Source organism: Meleagris gallopavo, chromosome 1, assembly GCF_000146605.3.
Source record: "Meleagris gallopavo isolate NT-WF06-2002-E0010 breed Aviagen turkey brand Nicholas breeding stock chromosome 1, Turkey_5.1, whole genome shotgun sequence".
Lineage (NCBI taxonomy): Eukaryota > Metazoa > Chordata > Aves > Galliformes > Phasianidae > Meleagris > Meleagris gallopavo.
This window is the reverse complement of record NC_015011.2, coordinates 177,577,998-177,597,226: the sequence shown is the minus strand read 5'-3', so window position 1 is coordinate 177,597,226 and position 19,229 is coordinate 177,577,998. Positions and strand designations below refer to the sequence as shown.

The 19,229-nt window shown below is 35.0% G+C and overlaps 1 protein-coding gene across 1 annotated transcript; it reads right to left on the bottom strand.

The window, feature by feature from the left end:
* Positions 1-5,789: 5,789 nt before the first annotated feature.
* On the bottom strand, positions 5,790-17,593 carry LOC104909250 (paraspeckle component 1-like). The gene is made up of 3 exons (XM_031552076.1): positions 14,762-17,593; positions 10,462-10,631; positions 5,790-7,267 (listed from the first exon to the last, which is right to left on the bottom strand). The coding sequence occupies exons 1-3, from the start codon at positions 14,805-14,807 to the stop codon at positions 7,082-7,084; spliced, it is 402 nt and encodes a 133-aa protein (XP_031407936.1). The 5' UTR covers positions 14,808-17,593; the 3' UTR covers positions 5,790-7,081.
* Between the last annotated feature and the right edge of the window lie 1,636 nt (positions 17,594-19,229).

Sequence of the window (19,229 nt, the reverse complement as noted above, 5' to 3'; positions counted from 1 at the left end):
TATAATACTGGAGCTTAAAAAAAAAAAAAGCATATTAGAATGTCAGTGACACCAAGAGCAATCAGCTGCAAAAATAATATAATGTCTGTGGTTTCTGCATCTTTCGAGATTAATTACATTTCCTCTTTCCACCTTGCTTAAGTATATATGGTCATCTGAAGAGGGAAAACCATTGGGTTTTCTTCTTTTCAAGTATTCACTGAGAATAAAATTACTTTCTCTTCCGCGTAAATGAATGATTACAATGAAATAAAAATAAAAGAATCTAATGAAAATATCCTTGCCCTATGCCACATTTCACAGTAAATACTATTTTACTTTCCTTCATACTTTCTGCTTGCTGCTTATCTGGCAATGATACACAAGCTAAAGTTTGGATTTTCACTGGTTGGAGAAGAGAGAAATGTGAGGCTTGTACATTGTATCTAGCTACTGTAACCAGTCACAAAATTCACGTCCTACTGAAGCTCTTCTAAAGAGTAGCACAGAAGAAATGTATCCAATTGCAATGACCTTCCTACAACTCATGAACCTTAAGAAGAATCCAATTATCTGTTCATTCCAGTTCTGATTTTCATTGGCAAAAGACTTAGTTTCTAGTTTAAAAACATCCAAGCAATTAATGTAATTTCTGTCCTTCCTGTTAAAAATGATTTTGTGGGTTTCACAGAAAACAAGGATCCAAGTTACTTTTGTACATCTTGTGTAGACATAGAATTAAACCACAATTCTCCCGTTTTTAATGTTTCTTTATTCCCCCACCCCATTTTCCATTTACATACAAGACTTCACATTTACTCCTGTTCAGATTTGTGTGATTTTTTTTTTTAAACTGAGAAACCAATGGCAAGAATGACATCTTTATTCTGACTGCGCTTCTTCCAAGCCCCACATACATTTAGCATGTAAATTCCATCATATTATACAGCTATGCTTTACTCTAGAGAAATGAGACATAAAAGCACGCCAGAGAAACTACAAACAACAGAGCTGTAGACAAACCAGTTTCTAACACAAAGCGGAAAATCTTACCAACACTTGTATGCAATAACACAGCTAAATTCCTTTCGAATCTCATTCCTTACTGTAAGCATTTTGTCTCCTATTTCAGGCATTACACACAAATCAGCAAGTGTTTACTCACATTTACAGAGCTGTTTTTCTGATACTGTGGTTTGCATATAAAAGCAATTGTGAAAAGCTTTAAAAATGATTTTACCTCTATTCACTTACATAACCTCTATTCATCGTTAAACTTAAAACTGTTCCGAATGTTTCCTCCGATGACCTGTCCTTTATTACTTTTCTGAAGAAACCCACCTATTACCAATTTTGGAAATCAGAACGAAGTCATTCAAATAAACACCAAACTTCAATTATATTAAACACAGTTTAAGGAAGTTCAAGATGGAAAAGACCCATTAAATCTATCCCACTGAGAATAAACACGCACAAGGCTGGCTTTCACATGCTTTAAAAACAAAAACATTGTTTCACAAAAAATTAACAGTTTATTTTGTCTATCCTACAATTACGCTTAGTCAGATAACTTTATTTTTTTTTTAATTAATGCCAGTATTTTGCAGATGACTATGAAAACAAACCTGAAATGCCTTCAACTACGATTTTCAAAAGGTTCTACAGGAAACAAACAACACAACAGATTTCTTCAAGCAGAGGAAGGCCAAAGTGGAAGACAACCTATGTCTATTTTACAGCATATTCCAAAGTGCAACAAACTGCCAATCCTACAGGAAAAGTTATGTATGACTCAGCATTAAATGTTCTTAATCGCTCCTGCTATCAAGTTCTCATGCTTCATCAAATTGATTTTAATGAGAACAAATGCTTTGGGGTCTCATATAAACCAATAATTTAACAGAGCAATGTCAAGCTCCTGATTTCCAAAAGCCACACTCACTGCCTCCTCACTATGACAGATCTGGAAGCTGGGAGTGATACCGCTTTGTGCCAGAAGCCAACGCACCAAAGAAAGCACCAAATCCCAAGACTTTTTTTGGCAGCAGAGCGACCAAATTAATAAATTCAGAGCACTTAAGGACACAATGAAATAACACTTATTTCAAATGCTATCTCAAGTCCACAGTCTTGGTGTGAGGCATGAGCTAACAAGACATCACGGCTGCAGACTGTGTAAGGGGATGTATGGAAACGCACCATTCCAAACCTCAGGAATGGGACTCAGAATCCACTCACCCCTATGGCTCAATGTAAAGCGACTTCATTAGTCACCACTTGGCCTTCCCTTCTATTTCATCAGCTCTCTTGCTGTATATTAATACCTGTCATCTTAAATGAGAAGGAATTGTCATGTAACTTGTTAAAAATGTTTATTAAGATGTATGCCAATAAATCAGTTGTCACAACTTAAAAAAAAAAAAAAATTGAGCCTCACAGCATCAGAGCACACTATTTCTTTGCTGAATATCTAAACCAAAAACATGTAATGTTGCTGCGTGGATTTCATTTTTTATTTTTTTAAATAACATGAGAATGTCTCTTAGGGTCAGTTACTTCAGCATTACTGAGCAGTTATCTACAGGCAGACTGTAATGGTTAATAATCAGCACTTCGTATAAGTTCGTATATCTTCAATGTAGTACTTTTATTAAAAGAATCACTAATTACTATTCTATTTTTAAAGTGACAAAGAAAAAAACAAAGGAAAAATTAGCTTGGTATAAATTTGAAAATATGAGAATATACTTCAGATCAGAACACCATTCAATGAGAAGCTATAAACTTCTATTAGATAATGGTTAAAATTAAGTCCATGCAATATTTAGTTTCCATTGTATCCTTGTTGTTTGTTACAACCTCTGTCCTAATGAGGGTCCTCACTCTACTGTGCCTTTAGATTCAACTGCAAAGAATACAGGAGTGCGCAATAAAGAATAGTTAGATAATTCACAGTAATTTTAATGTTTTTTTTTTTACAAAATAAATGTAGTTCAAGTATATGAAACACCACTGAGTTTCCCAAGGTATCCATGTGCTCTACCTAATGAGCACATTGGAATGAAGAACTATGAACAAATCAAGTTTTTTGTTGTTCTTTAAGTGACCATGGCAATAAACGCAAATGCAATTAACAAGCTGGACCATTTGAAAATGCTCTGAACTGCAGTTACAGCTTTTCACAGTGTTTCAGTAGCTCTCACTGCTTTCCTTTCATCCCAGCAATGAATGCCCACACCCACTAGCAAAGAAAATAAAACCAAAACCAAAAGAATTCTTAACTATATTCTAAAGAGTATTCAAGAGAAGCTTTTCTCAAATATTTTAAATCAATTGCCCACATAATATTTAGAGAGGAAAAATGCACTGACCCATGTCAGAGTACTCTGAATGTTTATTTGTCAACATTTAACCAGGAATAATTTTTTTTCCCCAATCTGGGCAGCCACCTACTGCTGTCACACTGTAAACACCAAGAGCTCATGGATGACAAGCTAATAAACAAGCATAGAGTGATTTTCATTATTCCCAAATGTGTTCCATTTGTTCCAATAAAAATAGAATACACTGTAGTGTTCTATGAGAAACTGCATTATTGGTTTTGTTTGGTTTTACTTATATGGAATATTAAAGCTTTACTGCCTGCTTGTACTGAAATTATATCTCATACCACATTTTACACTGAATTCATACATAACATAAGAACTCAAATACAAAGAAAAGAAACGATCTTCTTAACAGTCTCACACACCTTCCAAGCTTATCTGCACTGTCACAGATCACAGCAGACAGAACCTCACTGTTGTTTCCAGTCTAACATACCAAGGAGTTCAAAATCCAAGCACATCTGTGCACAGAAGAACTGATGAACTCCTTTTAATCTTGATGAATCATTTTGAGCACATGGCCATTATCTTCAAGCAAAAAAAAATTCTAATTCTGTAATTTCTAAGGAAATTATATGTTCCTTGTACAGCTACATTCACTACCACATATGGCAAAATGAAAAACACTGCCTTTACTGCTGAGCAGTATACAATCATGTTGATTCTATGGCCAGGTAATGCTAAGAAAACTTATCTTAGAGACAGGGCAGCCTGTCATTAGCTACAGATGGAATTCATTAAATCCAGAGGGTCCAAAGGAAAGCCACAAAGATGATCAGGGACTGGAGCACCTCCCCTACTAAGACAGGCTGAGGGAGCAGGGCTTGTTCAGCCTGGAGAAAAGAAGGCTGTGAGGTGACCTCATTGCAGCCTTTCAGTACCTAAAGGGAGCCTACAAACAGGAGGGGAATCAACTCTTTGAAAGGGTTGATAGCTGCAGGACAAGGGGAAATGGTTCTAAGTTGAGGGAGGGGAGATTTAGGTTGGATGTCAGGGGGAAGTTCTTTACAGAGAGAGTGGTGAGGTGCTGCAATAGGCTGCCCAGAGAGGTTGTGGATGCCTCGTCCCTGGAAGTGTTCAAGGCCAGGTTGGATGGGGCCCTGGGCAGCCTGGTCTAGTATTAAATGTGGAGGATGGTGGCCCTGCATGTGGCAGGGGGGTTGGAGATTCATGATCCTTGAGGTCCCTTCCAACCCTGGCCATTCTGTGTGATACGATAATATCCATATTTAGCATTTCTGTATTTCTTCAGGACTTAATGGCTTGGTTCCTGGATTAGATGGTTTTCTGCAATAAGGGCAGCAGACAAACTCACTGCTAGCATGCAGCAGTCATCCAAGGACCACAGTTTTACACTGACAATGGCTCTCAACTATAAAATGAAAACCACCAATATCAATTTAAACCTACAGTAATCTTCAAATTATCTCGGCTTGCAAACAAAAAAATGCAGCACAAGTACACGCACTTAAAATAGTCTGTGGCTGGCTAGGAAATTATGAACCACTTTGCAGTATTGGTATGCTTACTGGGCTCCTGAAACATGTTCAGACACTACAGAGATGGTGGTTTATATACATGAAATACATAGGAGTCGGTTAAAAGTTCTGAATGACTGTTTTCTTCTTTAGGGAAAAAAAAAAAAAAACAGAACTCACAAACATGGTACGTGTTACCTTATTTAAACCAAGTCTCCCTTTATGGTTTTGCAGATTAGAATTACAAAATAACTCAGACCAATACTATCTTTCTCAACCCCCATTAAAAGTGTTGTGTTCAAAACAAGGCCCATTGAGATGGGACATAAGGAATCTAATACTTATACACACTAGTAAACTGTATTTTCAACTGAATGCAGAACATGGAAGTAAGAAGCTTAAGGATTTGCTACGAATACTTGTTCACACCTAATGAATAGTAGCAGCTTTCCCAAACGTTCAGTTTTAGGAACAGTATACTTATTAAAACTGGTTATACGGTTTTTGTTTGTTTGTAAAGAATGAGCACTATAATATGATACGCATCAAGGAGGGAACAGTATTTCAGAATTTGAATCTATCTTGCTATTGCAGTACAAACTATAAAGATGTGGCATGCATCTAAATGAGAGCAGAAAAAAAGACAACAGTAGAGATGACTGAGAGGAAAATGCTTAGTAATACCACAAGTGAGTATCTAATGTACATGGTAATATTTAAATTCCATGAAAACAATCTCTATCTTTGGCCATACAACATTGACAATCTAAACAGTGTGCTTCCAAGATGTCAGTAATGCATCTTTCCCACTACTATTTATTCACAGTTTACCAAGACCATCAGTGCTATATTAGAACATAACACATGCATGCTCTCTGCTGCTTGCATCCCATGCTTTGAGCAACATACATATCATCCTTATATAATTAGAGAACATTACCTCAAATTAGTTTTGAATCAATTTAATACCACTATTCATGCAAATAATATTCATCTTTTCTACTTGTGAAAACATGAAGCGAACAGATAAAAACAGAACACTAATACTTTCACAGGAAAAAAAAAAAGCAATAGTAATCAAAAACATCTCAGTTTTCTTGCCATTACAGGAATAGAACCAATAGGCCTTTTCCATCACCTTCCATGACTGATGAAGTTTGAATACAGTAAGCGTCCTAGCAGTTTTATCATTAGTTCCATCTTAAGACCTGATCAGCAAAGCTAGCCTGAAATGTTGAAAATGAGTGTTTTCCACATTCATTGTTCAGTAAAACCACGTCAAGAATCTTAGAATCATATACTAATGTGCAGTCCTTCTAGAAGCATATGAATCCTCTACCTATGAGTGAACAATCATTCCAGCAGAGAACACTTGTCTTCGAATTAAACAGTGAATTGTTGTAACAGATTTGTTTCATGTCAACCACTGGGGGAAATAAGTACTGGTGTATACCTACAGTGATACATCATACATCAAAAGGTTTTAAATAAGCTTGCACAAATGCTTCCTTCCCTTGCAATGCCAGGATACTTTAACAATCATTAGAACATATCACAACAATGTTTCTTAGATAAATTCATTCATTCCATCGTGAACAAAGAAAACATACAGGTTTCTTTTCCAGAAGTTATTTTTCTGTCAAAGTTAAATTTTTCCAGTGATTGATAGGACAAACACTGTCAGACTAAATTTGCAGAGGGAAGCTGAGATAAAAAGACACAGTATCCTTATAAGAACACTTTGTATAAAACTTTATGCTCTTCAAAAGTTGAAGCAAACTTAAGCAGTTGCAATGTAAATTGTTCATAGTACGCACTGCTACATGCAGTTCAAGCTGAACAGATTCACTAAGAACGGAATTTTCGACACACACTAAGAATGAAAACGATGCCACTTATAACCAAGCATAAAATTATTCTCACTCAGTATTTGTAATAACATTCCCAAAATCCTTTCATGTGTATTGTATATTTTATTGTAATCAGATAACCGCATGTTTTACAGCATAGTCACACACTGTATTTTGCTAGTCACAAACACATTGCCTTACATAATGATCTGCATAATTTCTGCTCTATACTACAAAGCCTATGACTGAATACAAAAAAGTTTTACAAAAGAAACTGTTTTAAAGACTACAGTAACAATAAAACCGTTTCCAGATAACAGCTAAAATTATAAAGGCATATCACCGTATGTTTACTGGAATTTCTTAACAGCAAGGAATGAAGTAAGTTTTAGTATCTGCGACGCTTGTTAGGTCCTTCAAAGTTGCCCCCTGGGTTTCCTCTACCAAAGCCACCAGGTCCACCACTCACGGTACCTACACCACTCATGGGCGGCTGAGGAGTTTCGGAGCCCGTTCTACTAACCAGAGGTGAGCCCATCTGTGATGGACCTCCTTGAGGGAATCTCTCATTATGCTAAAACAAGTCCATTTGGAACATGCCAAATGTAAGTTACAACAAAAGTGATGTAAGTTACACAAGTGATGTTGTCAGGAAGTTCAGCAGATAGTCCAGCAGAATCGGGATCACACATAGAGGGAAGAAAGGAGCAATTCAATTAGTTATTATCAAAAAGGATTGGAAATCAGAGACTGCTAATGTTATGCTCCAACTTTGTAGAGTAAATTCTTAAGTTTTTAATTAAGACCAACTCAGGTGCTCAAGACAAAGCAGTAATATATTCTATGTAACAGAAGAGAGTGAACAGTAATTTTATACCCTAGTCTTCTTTTGCCTCACATACTAACCATAACACTTCTCTATCAAAGAAGTTAGACACAGAAACATTGTTAAATTAGAAAAAGTTCAACTTTTTTTTATTATTTATTTCTAGAGACTGCGGTTTTATTCTTTTAATAGTGAAGCCATCTTAGAACTTACATATCCACCTATTTGTAGTTTAAGTGTATTTCAGACCATACGACCTGGAGTTAGCCTTTTGTAATGAATCTTAGTTATCTTTAAATGGACTTTTAAAGCCCAAATCAAATACACTAGTTATAAAATGCATAGACTGCTTCATTCAAAAATAAACTATAATCTGAAATATGAATAAAAGATGAAAATCCAGTTAATGTTCCATGTGTTCCTTAGTTCCTTATCCAACGTTAACAAAGTTTTATGTACTTAGGTTTATCTGGCTATAGCAATAAAGACTTGAAACAGAAAACATGCATCTGAATACTTATAGTTCACCATTCAAGTGTTTAAAAAGAGAATTCCACATAATGAAATATAAAACATTACCTCAGCATAAGACAAACATTAAATGCACAAATGTATAGTAAAAACAGATTTTGAAATAACTCTTCAGCCGCTGAGGACAGTTACACTTTCAGAAGAAATTCCTCTGAACAGTGAGCCATACAACTGCCCGGGGATTGAGAGCTCAAAAAGAGCTTTAATAACTACCACTTTATTTATATGCCTGAAACAGAATAATTCTTCCGAAAGTCTAACTCCAGTAATAATAGTAGGGCTCAAGAGTTCCAAAGGCACTTAAATGATAAACACGTACTAGTATCTATATTAAAGAAATTTTATAGAATTTAGATCATGGTTGTGCATATATATGCATTACTTGAAAGCTCATATATCATATATCAAAAATTATTTCAACAGCTGCATAAAGATCTGCTAATGTCCCAAATTAGCCTAAAATCTACAGCACTATTTGGAATTTGTTTAGAAAAGTATCTTAAATGAATACAGCTTGGTAGCAATGGATATGAACTTCAACACATGCTTATCACATACTCATGGTCATATTTACCATTTCGTTATTGGACAAAAAAACAACTCTTTCTAACAAGGAGAACTCAAACCAGCTAAAGAGAAAACTACACTAATTACCTACCTACAATAATGTATAAGGGAAAAAGCTATCTTTAATCATTATGTTCAAAGATATTTTAAAGGATAGCAGTAGAACAAGAAAAAAATTCTACCTAACAAAATTCAAAGTCTAAAAAATGAAAATTACTCTTCTGGTCTATAAATCGTATTCTCTGTTTCTCTCCATAGAAATGGAAAACAACTCTCACAGTGCCTCAGGGGACAGAGCTCAGACAATCTTTGAAGTGTCTCTCCAATGCCAACAAAAACACAAGAAGGACCTTTCTGTAGGCATCTGTCACCCCAACTAAAAGCCTTTAAAGTCCAAAATGAAAGGGCATCTAATTTGTCCTTCAGTAACAGGAGAAAATGAAAACTAACTGCTTCATATTTAGTCTGTATCTTGTAAAGTCTGTAAAAGCCATTCCCTATATTTTCATAACTGGAATGACCTTGTAGAAAAACAACAATTTCAGATAGACAACATGATTGGTAACTCCAGTTTTTTTCCTCACACCTCTTTTCAGCATCTATATAACCACAAAATAATGTTCCAGAGGTGACTGGTCAGTAACACAGGAGTTTCCAGTAAAAGCATCTCTGGCAATAGTATTCTTTGAAGAGTGCCACTTGTCCCCCGTCCTTGTGAGAAGTTATGGAACTGATAAAACGAGCCTGTCATACGATATGAAGCACAATCAACTCCTCTCACTGGGAAAGAACAGACTCATCGTACGTTTTGCACTCAAAATCTCATTTTAAAGAACAAAGGATTTTCTCACAACTTCATTGTATGGATATCTCAGTCACAGACTGATACTGTTTAGAAGGCATTCAAAAACTACAGCTACCAAATGCTTCAGTGTTCCAATGAAATTAAATGGAATCACTGCTGTACTTCCTACTTCTTTATAACACACCACCACTAGAACATCTCAAGTGTCTATTTACAGAAAAATACTTAAAGGTATGTAAACGTGAGACCTAAAATGATAGAGTTGTTTCTCTACATAAGACATTACAGCTAGGAAAAGTGACTGGCTGTAAGACCAGAGCAAAAATAGCTAGTGCTCTAATTGCAGCCCAATGGCATATCTGCTCTTGATAAAAGAAATCCAGATGTCTGTCCTATACTCGCAGTACCTTCAGCAACTGGGCAATTCTACTTTCCTGCATTGACCTGACAGTTATGCCTAGCAGCTGTTGGCGTATTTGTTTTCCAAGTGATTACTGTCAAACTCATGCTTTCAACACCATTTGGAAGAAAGTAGAAAATACTAAGGTCATATTAAAAAACTGAGTAGTTTACACAAAGATATCTTCACACTATACACAGCTTCCAATATTTATAAAAAAAAAGCTGGTAATGCAATCTTGTTTTACAAAAGAAAAAACCAGCAGAAGCCTAATTTTACAGATTACTCAAGTACACGGATGCTTCTTCACGTCTGATTTCCCTTTATCATCGTTTCTGAGGACAGGTTATACATGCAGGTTTTACCACAAATACTGTGCAATCTAACCTCAATTTTAGAAGTCTGCTTACTGATCAAATAATTTCCTCCTCACCTGAAGAAAGAGGAATTTTCCTAATTCTATTTTAATACTAAATATTTTCTTTCTGCGACGTATTTCAGTGAACAAGTCTATCAATTACTTTTAACAAAGTCAAAACTTTTAACGGGGTCTTATTCAGTGTGAAAATATCTTTGGTAATAAAAATGTGTCATGAGATATGACAGCTATTCAAAGTAATTAAATTCGTGATACGTTACCACTGTTCCATTATCTGGCATCATTGGTGTTCCCATATTTGCAGCTCCTTCTGGTCCCATGGAAGGACCAGGACCCATTGCAGGGCCAGGCAAAGTTCCTCTGTTGTTCATATTCATACCCATCATTGGAGGAGGGCCTTGGTTACCAGCAGGTGCTGGGCTAAACGCATCTATGCAAAACAATCTACACTTAGAGCTGTCCTATCTGAATTTTACAAAATAAACAAACAATTTATAATATTTTAAAACCCAAATGTACCAGACTTCCAATACGTGAAATATAAAAAAATATGTATTCTTTGGGACTGTACATTTATCTCAATCATCTGCTTTTAAACAGATTAATTTTGTATTACATCATCTGCCTTCTGTAGTTGAGAAGCCTAAACTTTGCAGCTAAATTTAACTGTACTGTTTCCATGCAGAACATGAAGTGTTCATATAATGTATATATGCACTATGCACTCTACATTTAGAAAAAAATCTCAAGTGATTTTGCAGTAATTGACACCTATTAGGCAACTTGGCTCTTTAAGGATTACTGTATTAAATACAGATTTGCAAAAACTGTTCTGTCAGCATTAACATTACTTGTAGCTGTTAAAATAATATAATGTAACATCATATAAATGCAATAGCAATGACGATACTCAACTTTACAATGAGTTATCAGTTATCAGTAACACAACATAAAGAAATATAGCATCTAAATTATTTTTATAATAAAAACACAAAAAAAATTTTGTTGGTGTTAAAAGTTACAGATGAAAATTTCTCCAAAACTGTGATTCACATAGCTTAAGAACTTCTTTCAAAGAGATTATTTAGCTACAACATTGAGTTACAAAAACACCACTCTGCCAGCATTCGCTTTTGTTATGAGAAAGAAAAGGTCAGATTATATAAATCTTTTATATCTGCTATTATGACATGTCATCAACTCTAAGACTCATGGTGATGCAACTTTCTCCCCCCCACAATAACGCACGCTATTCAACCAGAAGCCTGCATCCAAAATTTTGCAAAGGAAGAAAACATATCTTTGGAATCTAGCATATGTTTCAAGTCCTAGCAATACTTGAGGGAAAAAACTAAAGTCAAGAAATTCAGATGTTGCCAGACTAAAATACATCATTTTTATTCCAACATATCAATCTCTCGACTCTCATACTTTTAGAAATATACATGTTCATCGTCATACGCAGTTCATGTAGTGCAAATATAGTACTCATTTTCTGCGTGTATGTAAAATTGCATATTTATTATCAGTATTGAGCACACATCCCATCTCAGCAGTCACTGAAGTACCACATCAAGATGCTGTTGCTAAAACTTAAAGACTTAGGCAACTGCAAGCTGCTTAGGAAAAACAATCCCAGCAATACAATGCAGCAGCACATATGAAGGTTATCAAAAGCAAGAGAGAAAAACTCTGTATTTTTAAAAGCAGTATTTTCCTAAGCTTAGTGCTGACACTCCAAGCATTACAGCATGGAGCCAAAATAAAGGCATGTGTAACTTGGATGCTTCTTATCAACCCACAAACTTATCATTTCACAAGTAAAAGATTGTGCTGTAATCCAAGAGAAAATTATAGATGAAAATCTCATAAAACTGTTCTTCAACGTCAATCATTCAAGAATTAAATGTGGAAGGAAAAGGAGGTATTTAAATTGACAAAATAAGGACAAACCTCTATTTTTAAAGGCTAATCATATCCTATATGACTACAATGATGGCAGTGCTCAGTGCTGGTAGCAGAACTCAAAGCAGTCAATGCTCAGTGACCTGTTAAGGCCTGCTTACCAGTATGCTCATTAAGCTCAGCCAGACTGCCACACATGCAGATACTGTTCAGTCATTCTTCAACAGTAGTGAGTTCTTATCCTACATAGCCATTGCCCCCTGAGATTTTCAAGAACCACGTAGATGTGGCACTGAGGGACATGGTTTAGTGAGCATGGGTGATTGGCTGAAAGTTGGAATAGATGATCTTAGTGGTCTTTTCCAACCTTAATGATGCTATGATTCTTTACCATACAAACACATACATGCTTCCTCCAAAGTAACCCATGACAGAAAGCCTCTCTGTACTAGTAAGCCAATTTCAGCCAGCCATGATAGAAGGAAGGCAGCTGGGGAGCGTAATATAAACTGGAGTCCTGCACAGCTTCTGTAAGAGGCCACAAAAGCTTCTTATCTATACCTCAGAAAGCTCTCTAACAAATCTTAAGAGCCAATCACTTAATCCTAATTCTTTCCAGAGGCACACTGATGTTAGCAGTTTGTTTCTATACTTCATCCAGTGAATAGACAGAAAGCAGTCTATCGAGCTCATGCCACAGCAGAGACTAATGCACATCTCTGAGCAGGGCTGAAAAAATATATTTTATGAGTCCAAAACATACATGCCAAGGTCTGGCACAACAGGCAATAAATCAATAACTCTCATCAATACAGAGGTAGTTCCTGAAATCAGTTTTTCCCAGCTTAGGAGAATATTTATTAGCTACCTCTAGCATTAGAGTTACAGTTAAGTGCTATGATGTGGTGTTATGGAATCTCTCAGAATGTGCTTGCTAAACATGATATAAAAATGATTGGTTCTGCAAATGTCAGTCTATCACTAGTTAAATCCATTTCAGAGGTGTCTAGCTTTAAAATACTGCTGTCATGTAGGCTTCCCATTACTGAAGATACTTCAGCTCCCCGTATCATGAAAAGTCACACGTGGCACATGTAAAAGCCAGTTAAAAATTACAATTCCAGTAGAAATGTTGTGAAAAACTATGATAGCATCAGTAATAAAAGTCTACTATTTAAAGGTTTAAGTTCTGTTTTTTTCCCCTTTTCTCATTAATTTCTTTCGAGGTTCTTGGGATTTTTGAGTTATTTTGAGTAGTGGTAATGTTGTTCATGGCCAGGGGAAAAAAAAAAAATCTCTATCAGGAGTTAACCTAAAATTCAGATACTGTGGAGAGAAGCACTAATTTTACCTATTCAGAATACTTTTCCCTTTCTAAAACTGGGGTTAGCTGTTACAATAGCTTATTTTGAAACCACACACTTATTTCTAGATTTTTTTCTTTCTTTTTAAATCAAGTTTAAAATGTACAATGATAGCACAAAGCCTACAAAGCAAGACAATGATGGATATAGGTAAACATTAAAACCTGCAAAGTGGAAAGCTACAGCTATAAATATACATTTTAAATCTATTTATATAAAGTATATCTTGTGGAAACTGCTAATGCTGGTGGGCAAGGTGCACGATATCAATACTCACAAAGCCTCTTTAATTGAGATTTTCAAGACTCCACTAAAACAATAAGCAAAATTTTAACTACAAAATTAAAAAGTCATCAGTTTATGCTTCAGGTTACTACTTCAAAGTAACTTGACCTTGACAATGTCTTCCTTTGGAATTAATTCTAAAGTTCATCTTCTGCAAATGAATAAGTCGGATTCCATTTTGCAGTTATAAATGTTTCAGTGAATGCAAGTGGTGAATAATGTATTCTAAAATGGAGACTGAGCAAGTACATTCATCCATTAACCAATTCACATTACTCTGAATTAAACCACAGCATTTAGTAAGTTTTGTATATGCTTTCAAATTTAATATAGAAATACAGAAAAAAACACTTAAGTTTATCATTTTAAGTTAATGTTAGTCAAGAAGCTTCCTAAAAGAAATATTCTATATTTCAGTCTTGTTTAAAAGCAGATATTCTGGCTGAGTAATATTCCAAGCTGTTTCAAGTCTGAGCGTACAAGGCAAATACTAATTCTTAAGCCAATACTCTTGTAAATTAGCAGTGACAACAGTTTAAGTCACAAAAGTAAACGGAGAATTACTTGCAAATACAGATTCACAATAAATTTGTAGAGCACAATTATTTACTAAACTTTTGTCAAGAACTGACCTACTTAAGTACGGAATCATTTCACTGCGCAGTTACAGTTCCAATTGTTCTGATCCCTCTAGAAGAGCACCAAAGACTTTTGAAACAGAAAATTCCTGTCTTGCATTGCATAATTTCTGGAGTATTATCTTTCCTTGCCTGTTGGCTTCTCTCATCTCGCACACAGCTTTTTTCTCCCATGGGTATTTAAAACACATTAACTGGAAATAAAAAAGCTGTTTGTAAGGAAATCATATTTTTGTTTCCTATTTCCCAATTCTGTTTACTCCATTTTACCAGTAGTTGCCACTGATGAATTACACTTGAGTAACATGTACAGTCCCAAAGAAAAAGAAATTTTACATTATAGAAGCCTTTTTCCTTCAGATCCCTACCTCCCATGTTAATTGCTCCACGAGGACCCATATCACCCATTCTCATTTCCTGTTCTCTCTGTAAGTAAACATAATTTTCATGATCAACCTATCATTATTAGAATTGAAAACATTCCCATTTATTCAATGAAAATGAAAAATGTCAAGGTTTTACAGTTTCCATTAATTACGAAAATGTACATGGGACAAAGTTAAATATATTCCTCTACTTGTATAAAATCAAATGTAGAAGTTCATCTTCACAATACAGAATAATTGTGATATTTAACCTTTAGTCTTATAAAACAAGTTTCACTTATTAGATGCAATCTTCAGTTCCCAAAAAGTTAAATAATCAACTGCAAATGACTCCAACTTAGGCCAATGTTCCTCATTAACTAGTATAAATTGTCAATGAAGGTCTTATTACATTGTTGTCTAAAGGCCATCGTTCAATAATACAATTAAATCTGTCTTTACAGCTTAAACCAATGGTTTTAGTGGAAAGCAAGGTCTGATGCGTTACATTATGATAAGCAAATTCAACCTGCCAGTTCTACTTTGCTCAAATAGTTTTAACTTAACTAAGCTATGGTACAACTTTTTTGTCTGAGTTCAGAAACCAGCACAAAAACGTAGTATCAGTGTAAACAGTATAACATGCATTTAAACTAAACAGAGAAATAAGTGAAATTGATTCTGATTCAATCGATGCTCAGCCATCCAACATTTAAGAAGTTCTGACACTACTGATCATGGACCATGTCCTGCTGTGAAACAACATGCAAAAATCATTACTTTGAGGAAAACAGAGTTCACCTATCACAGATTGCAAGAGATGCTGGTATCGCTGTTCATATCAAAAAGATGAAGTAGAAAATTCACAGTTCATGAAAAACAATGAAACTTACACCAAAGAAATATATTCTCATGAATGTTCTGGAAGAAACATTAAAATATATTCTGCCCTCAAGTGTAGACACATGCATCTTGAGAACAAATACAAAAAATTTACCTGATTCTGAAAATCATTCCTCTTAGGATTTACAAGTTCAGACACTCTGTAAATAGCTTTATTATCCTAAGCAATTGAGCCAGCTTGCTAAAAGCTATTTTAACTGAGTATTTGTGATTTCAAAATGCATTCATCATAGCAATTTTAATATGACTAGACGATTTTGAAAGGAATAAGGCTTAATGTGGTGATGAAGAAAATAAGGCCTTATAACTGAAAGACAAAGCCAGGTTTCCAGGCCCTGCTACAAAGACTGGTTGATGAACAAGATTTCTTCTGACTCTAGAACCCACATTACAATTCTGTTACAGAAGAACGTGCAACTATTTTGTCAGATCTTTCAGAGTAATGTTAACCAACATTTTAATATATCATCATCAGTTCAATTTAGATGAATCTATGTAGTTGCAAAATGAGCATACAGTCTTATTGATATGAGCCTACTACTACACTTCAGCTCTGAGAAACAAAGAAGCGTATTCCATCCTATCAATCCCTCACCCAGCATAGTAGAAAGATAACATGGCTAAGGTTTCTGTGAATCAAACCATGCATACATAAAAGCATGCCTAGATGTCCACTTGTGAATAAAAACTTGGCTTCTTCATAGTTTTAAAAACTATAAGCCGCTACAAATAAATGCACAGGATTTTGAATTACTGCACGTATCTAATTCGGGAGGCTTCCAACTCTTGCAATATCAAATCAGGAGTGATGCCTTTGCAAGCTGTAAGGTTTTTTGCTTATTTCTAATTTGAAATGTGTCATACAATGCAGAGCCAAATACAGAGTCAATTAGATGAGAACTTTCAAATACAAAGCTACAGAATTACTGCTTCCTAGAAATAAGCAGTTTTTTTTTTTTCCTGAGAAAGACAGAAGGCAAACTACATAATACACACTTCTTACTACATCATACTACACTTCTTCAACCCAATAAACTACTGTTTTTTCTCAGCTTGAAATTCTACAAGTCTTTAGTTACCCGTCAGTAAAACAGAAGAAGGAGGAAGGGTAGGACTGATACCCATATTTCATTTTGTTTTGTATTTAAGTCTGTTGTTAATGTGATTACAATAAAGTTATTTATCATTTTGCAGCTTTAGCAATGAATTTCTACTATATAAAAATGTTTCTGGTGTAGACTTCAGAACCATGAACTTAGAATCTCTATCTGCTGATCTATGTACTTCAAAGAAGTATTATTCCTATTGTTTTACACTTACAATTTGTAGTATTCTTGTGCATTTTCATAACGGGGACATGAATTATACAGCTAACACAAATTTAAAGCATTTAAAGTAAATCCCCTATCAAGAAATACTCAATGTTAACTGACAGCATGTATCATGAAAGTGATTAAATGCTTGACATATTAAATATTAAAACTTCTACTTAACTTACTACAGCTTTTACTCAAAGGAATCCAGATACAATCCTACCCCACAAAAATTGTGAACTAACAAATTTTTGCAGTATGAAAAAAAGATAAAAAAAAAAGGTAAATCTAACTGACTATTCCACATCATTTATTTGAAACACTGCATAGAAAGGAATATCAGCAGACAGTTCTGATAGAGCAGCTGAACTGTTGCTGGCTGATACGGTTGAACATAACGGTAATCAGGTTGCCTTTTAAGGGCTTCTCTTCCTCACTATGCGACTACCCACTGTTCTGTTGAGCAGCAGCCTGCTTCAGGCCCTCCCTGAAGTCACCCCTAACCATCCATTAGAGGGAGGTAAAATTCAGCAGCGAGAGTATTTTTCCTAGTGAAATACACAGGCAAGCTGTTAAGAAGCTCCGAAGTCAACCGGTACCTGGAAAAACAACTTAAACTGCAAGAGAACAAGAAAAAATGATGACATGCAGTTACAGGGGAGACAAAAAAAAAAAAAGCTCTAAGGCAACAGATGAGTAGTAATGAATAACAATTTGAGAAGCTCCTTTTTCAAAAAAAGAAAGGACGCAAACAATGAATAATCCTATTTTCAAATTATAATTCTTCCTACAAGTCAAAAGACTTCCCATCCTGTTGCATGACTTTCACAAGATATTTCACAATTCACTAATACAAATAAATCTAAAGGGTCTGATTCATCCAAGTATTTTGCTTTCAGAAAAACCTATGATGGTAACTAACAATAGCACTATGCTTACTAATCACTCCAGGTGCGAGCATTAAAAATTTTTATTTCCTCACATTTTCAACTCCTAATGTTAGCTGTAGAAATCAAATATACAAAAAAAATTGAAAAGTGTTTTCAAATTGCATATATATTATGTATGTAATACAGTACAGGTTCCCCCTGCTTCAAATACTACAATTGATATTTCTTGAGCACTGCACCGTTATCACATACCATGTTCTTGCACCCTCATCACCACCGATAGTAGTCTTAAGCATATAGAAAATTGTCAAGATAATTTTCAGGTTTTTAATGATATTAGTATGTTCTTAAGCACTCTATGAAACCATGAAATTAACAGTTTTGAACAGATAGTTCAGATGAAATAGAGGAGACCATACCAGATATATACATAAATACCAAGAATGTAGTTCATACAGTTTTCTTCAAGTATCAGTGGCCAGAAGCTTCACAATTCACATAGAACTACTCACCTTTCAGCTAAGGAATGGTCACCAAAGCAGTAAGGCACGGCAACAAAACAATACCTTATAAAAAATACCCCATCAACTCAGGTTTGAGCATTAAGAAATAGTAACAGTTAACTGAGTTCTACATATAAAACAAAATATGATTCACACAAATGTTCATACTTATCTGTTTTCAATGAAGTCAACTCTCTTACAGACTTTATAGTAGACAAATTGTGTAAGGCATTTCTCAACCTCAGTGTAAGTCATTACTTTCTTCAAAAGTTTCTTTTTCTTTTATTAAATTCTGTCTAGTTTTTCAAAAAAATTCTATTGGTCTCTACAGGAAGCCTAAGTAATTTTGGTGTAATCTTTCTCAATCCTCACACAAGATCATTTATGCAAAGCCATCTATATTTTAAATACAAACTACTAAAATGGTTAACATCACTGATTAGACACTCAAAAATAAAAGTACATGGGATACTTCCGACTACAAATTGTTCGCCTCACAATATTCTGCCATTTCAATCCAGTGTCTCCAACACTGAGACACTGGTGGGTTTTCAACTCACTAAAAGTTACGCTGCCAATGAAGAGCTGAAGAAAAGCCTTCTGCCTACCCATTTCTGACAGCCTTTCCCTCTTAAGAGTTTTTTTCCATCAAAATCTACACATAAGATCCTAAAAGTTACAATATTACAAAATATTTCACTTTATTCGATCACATGAAAAATACCAATCTTATTTCAAAATGCAAGAGCATCTTATACTCCTAACCAATGTTACTTGAATTCAGAGCTACTCATTCCTCCAAGGATCTTGTTCAACCCAAACAATAATTCTATGAATGACAGCTCCCACTCAGGAAAGTTTT

Coding starts and splice junctions, on each gene's coding strand:
- LOC104909250 (XM_031552076.1), bottom strand. CDS start 14,807: ATGAGAATGGGTGATATGGGTCCTCGTGGAGCAATTAACATGGGAG. Junction 10,632..14,761: donor TGGAGCAATTAACATGGGAG/GTAGGGATCTGA, acceptor TGTTTTGCATAG/ATGCGTTTAGCCCAGCACCT. Junction 7,268..10,461: donor TGCCAGATAATGGAACAGTG/GTAACGTATCAC, acceptor GACTTGTTTTAG/CATAATGAGAGATTCCCTCA.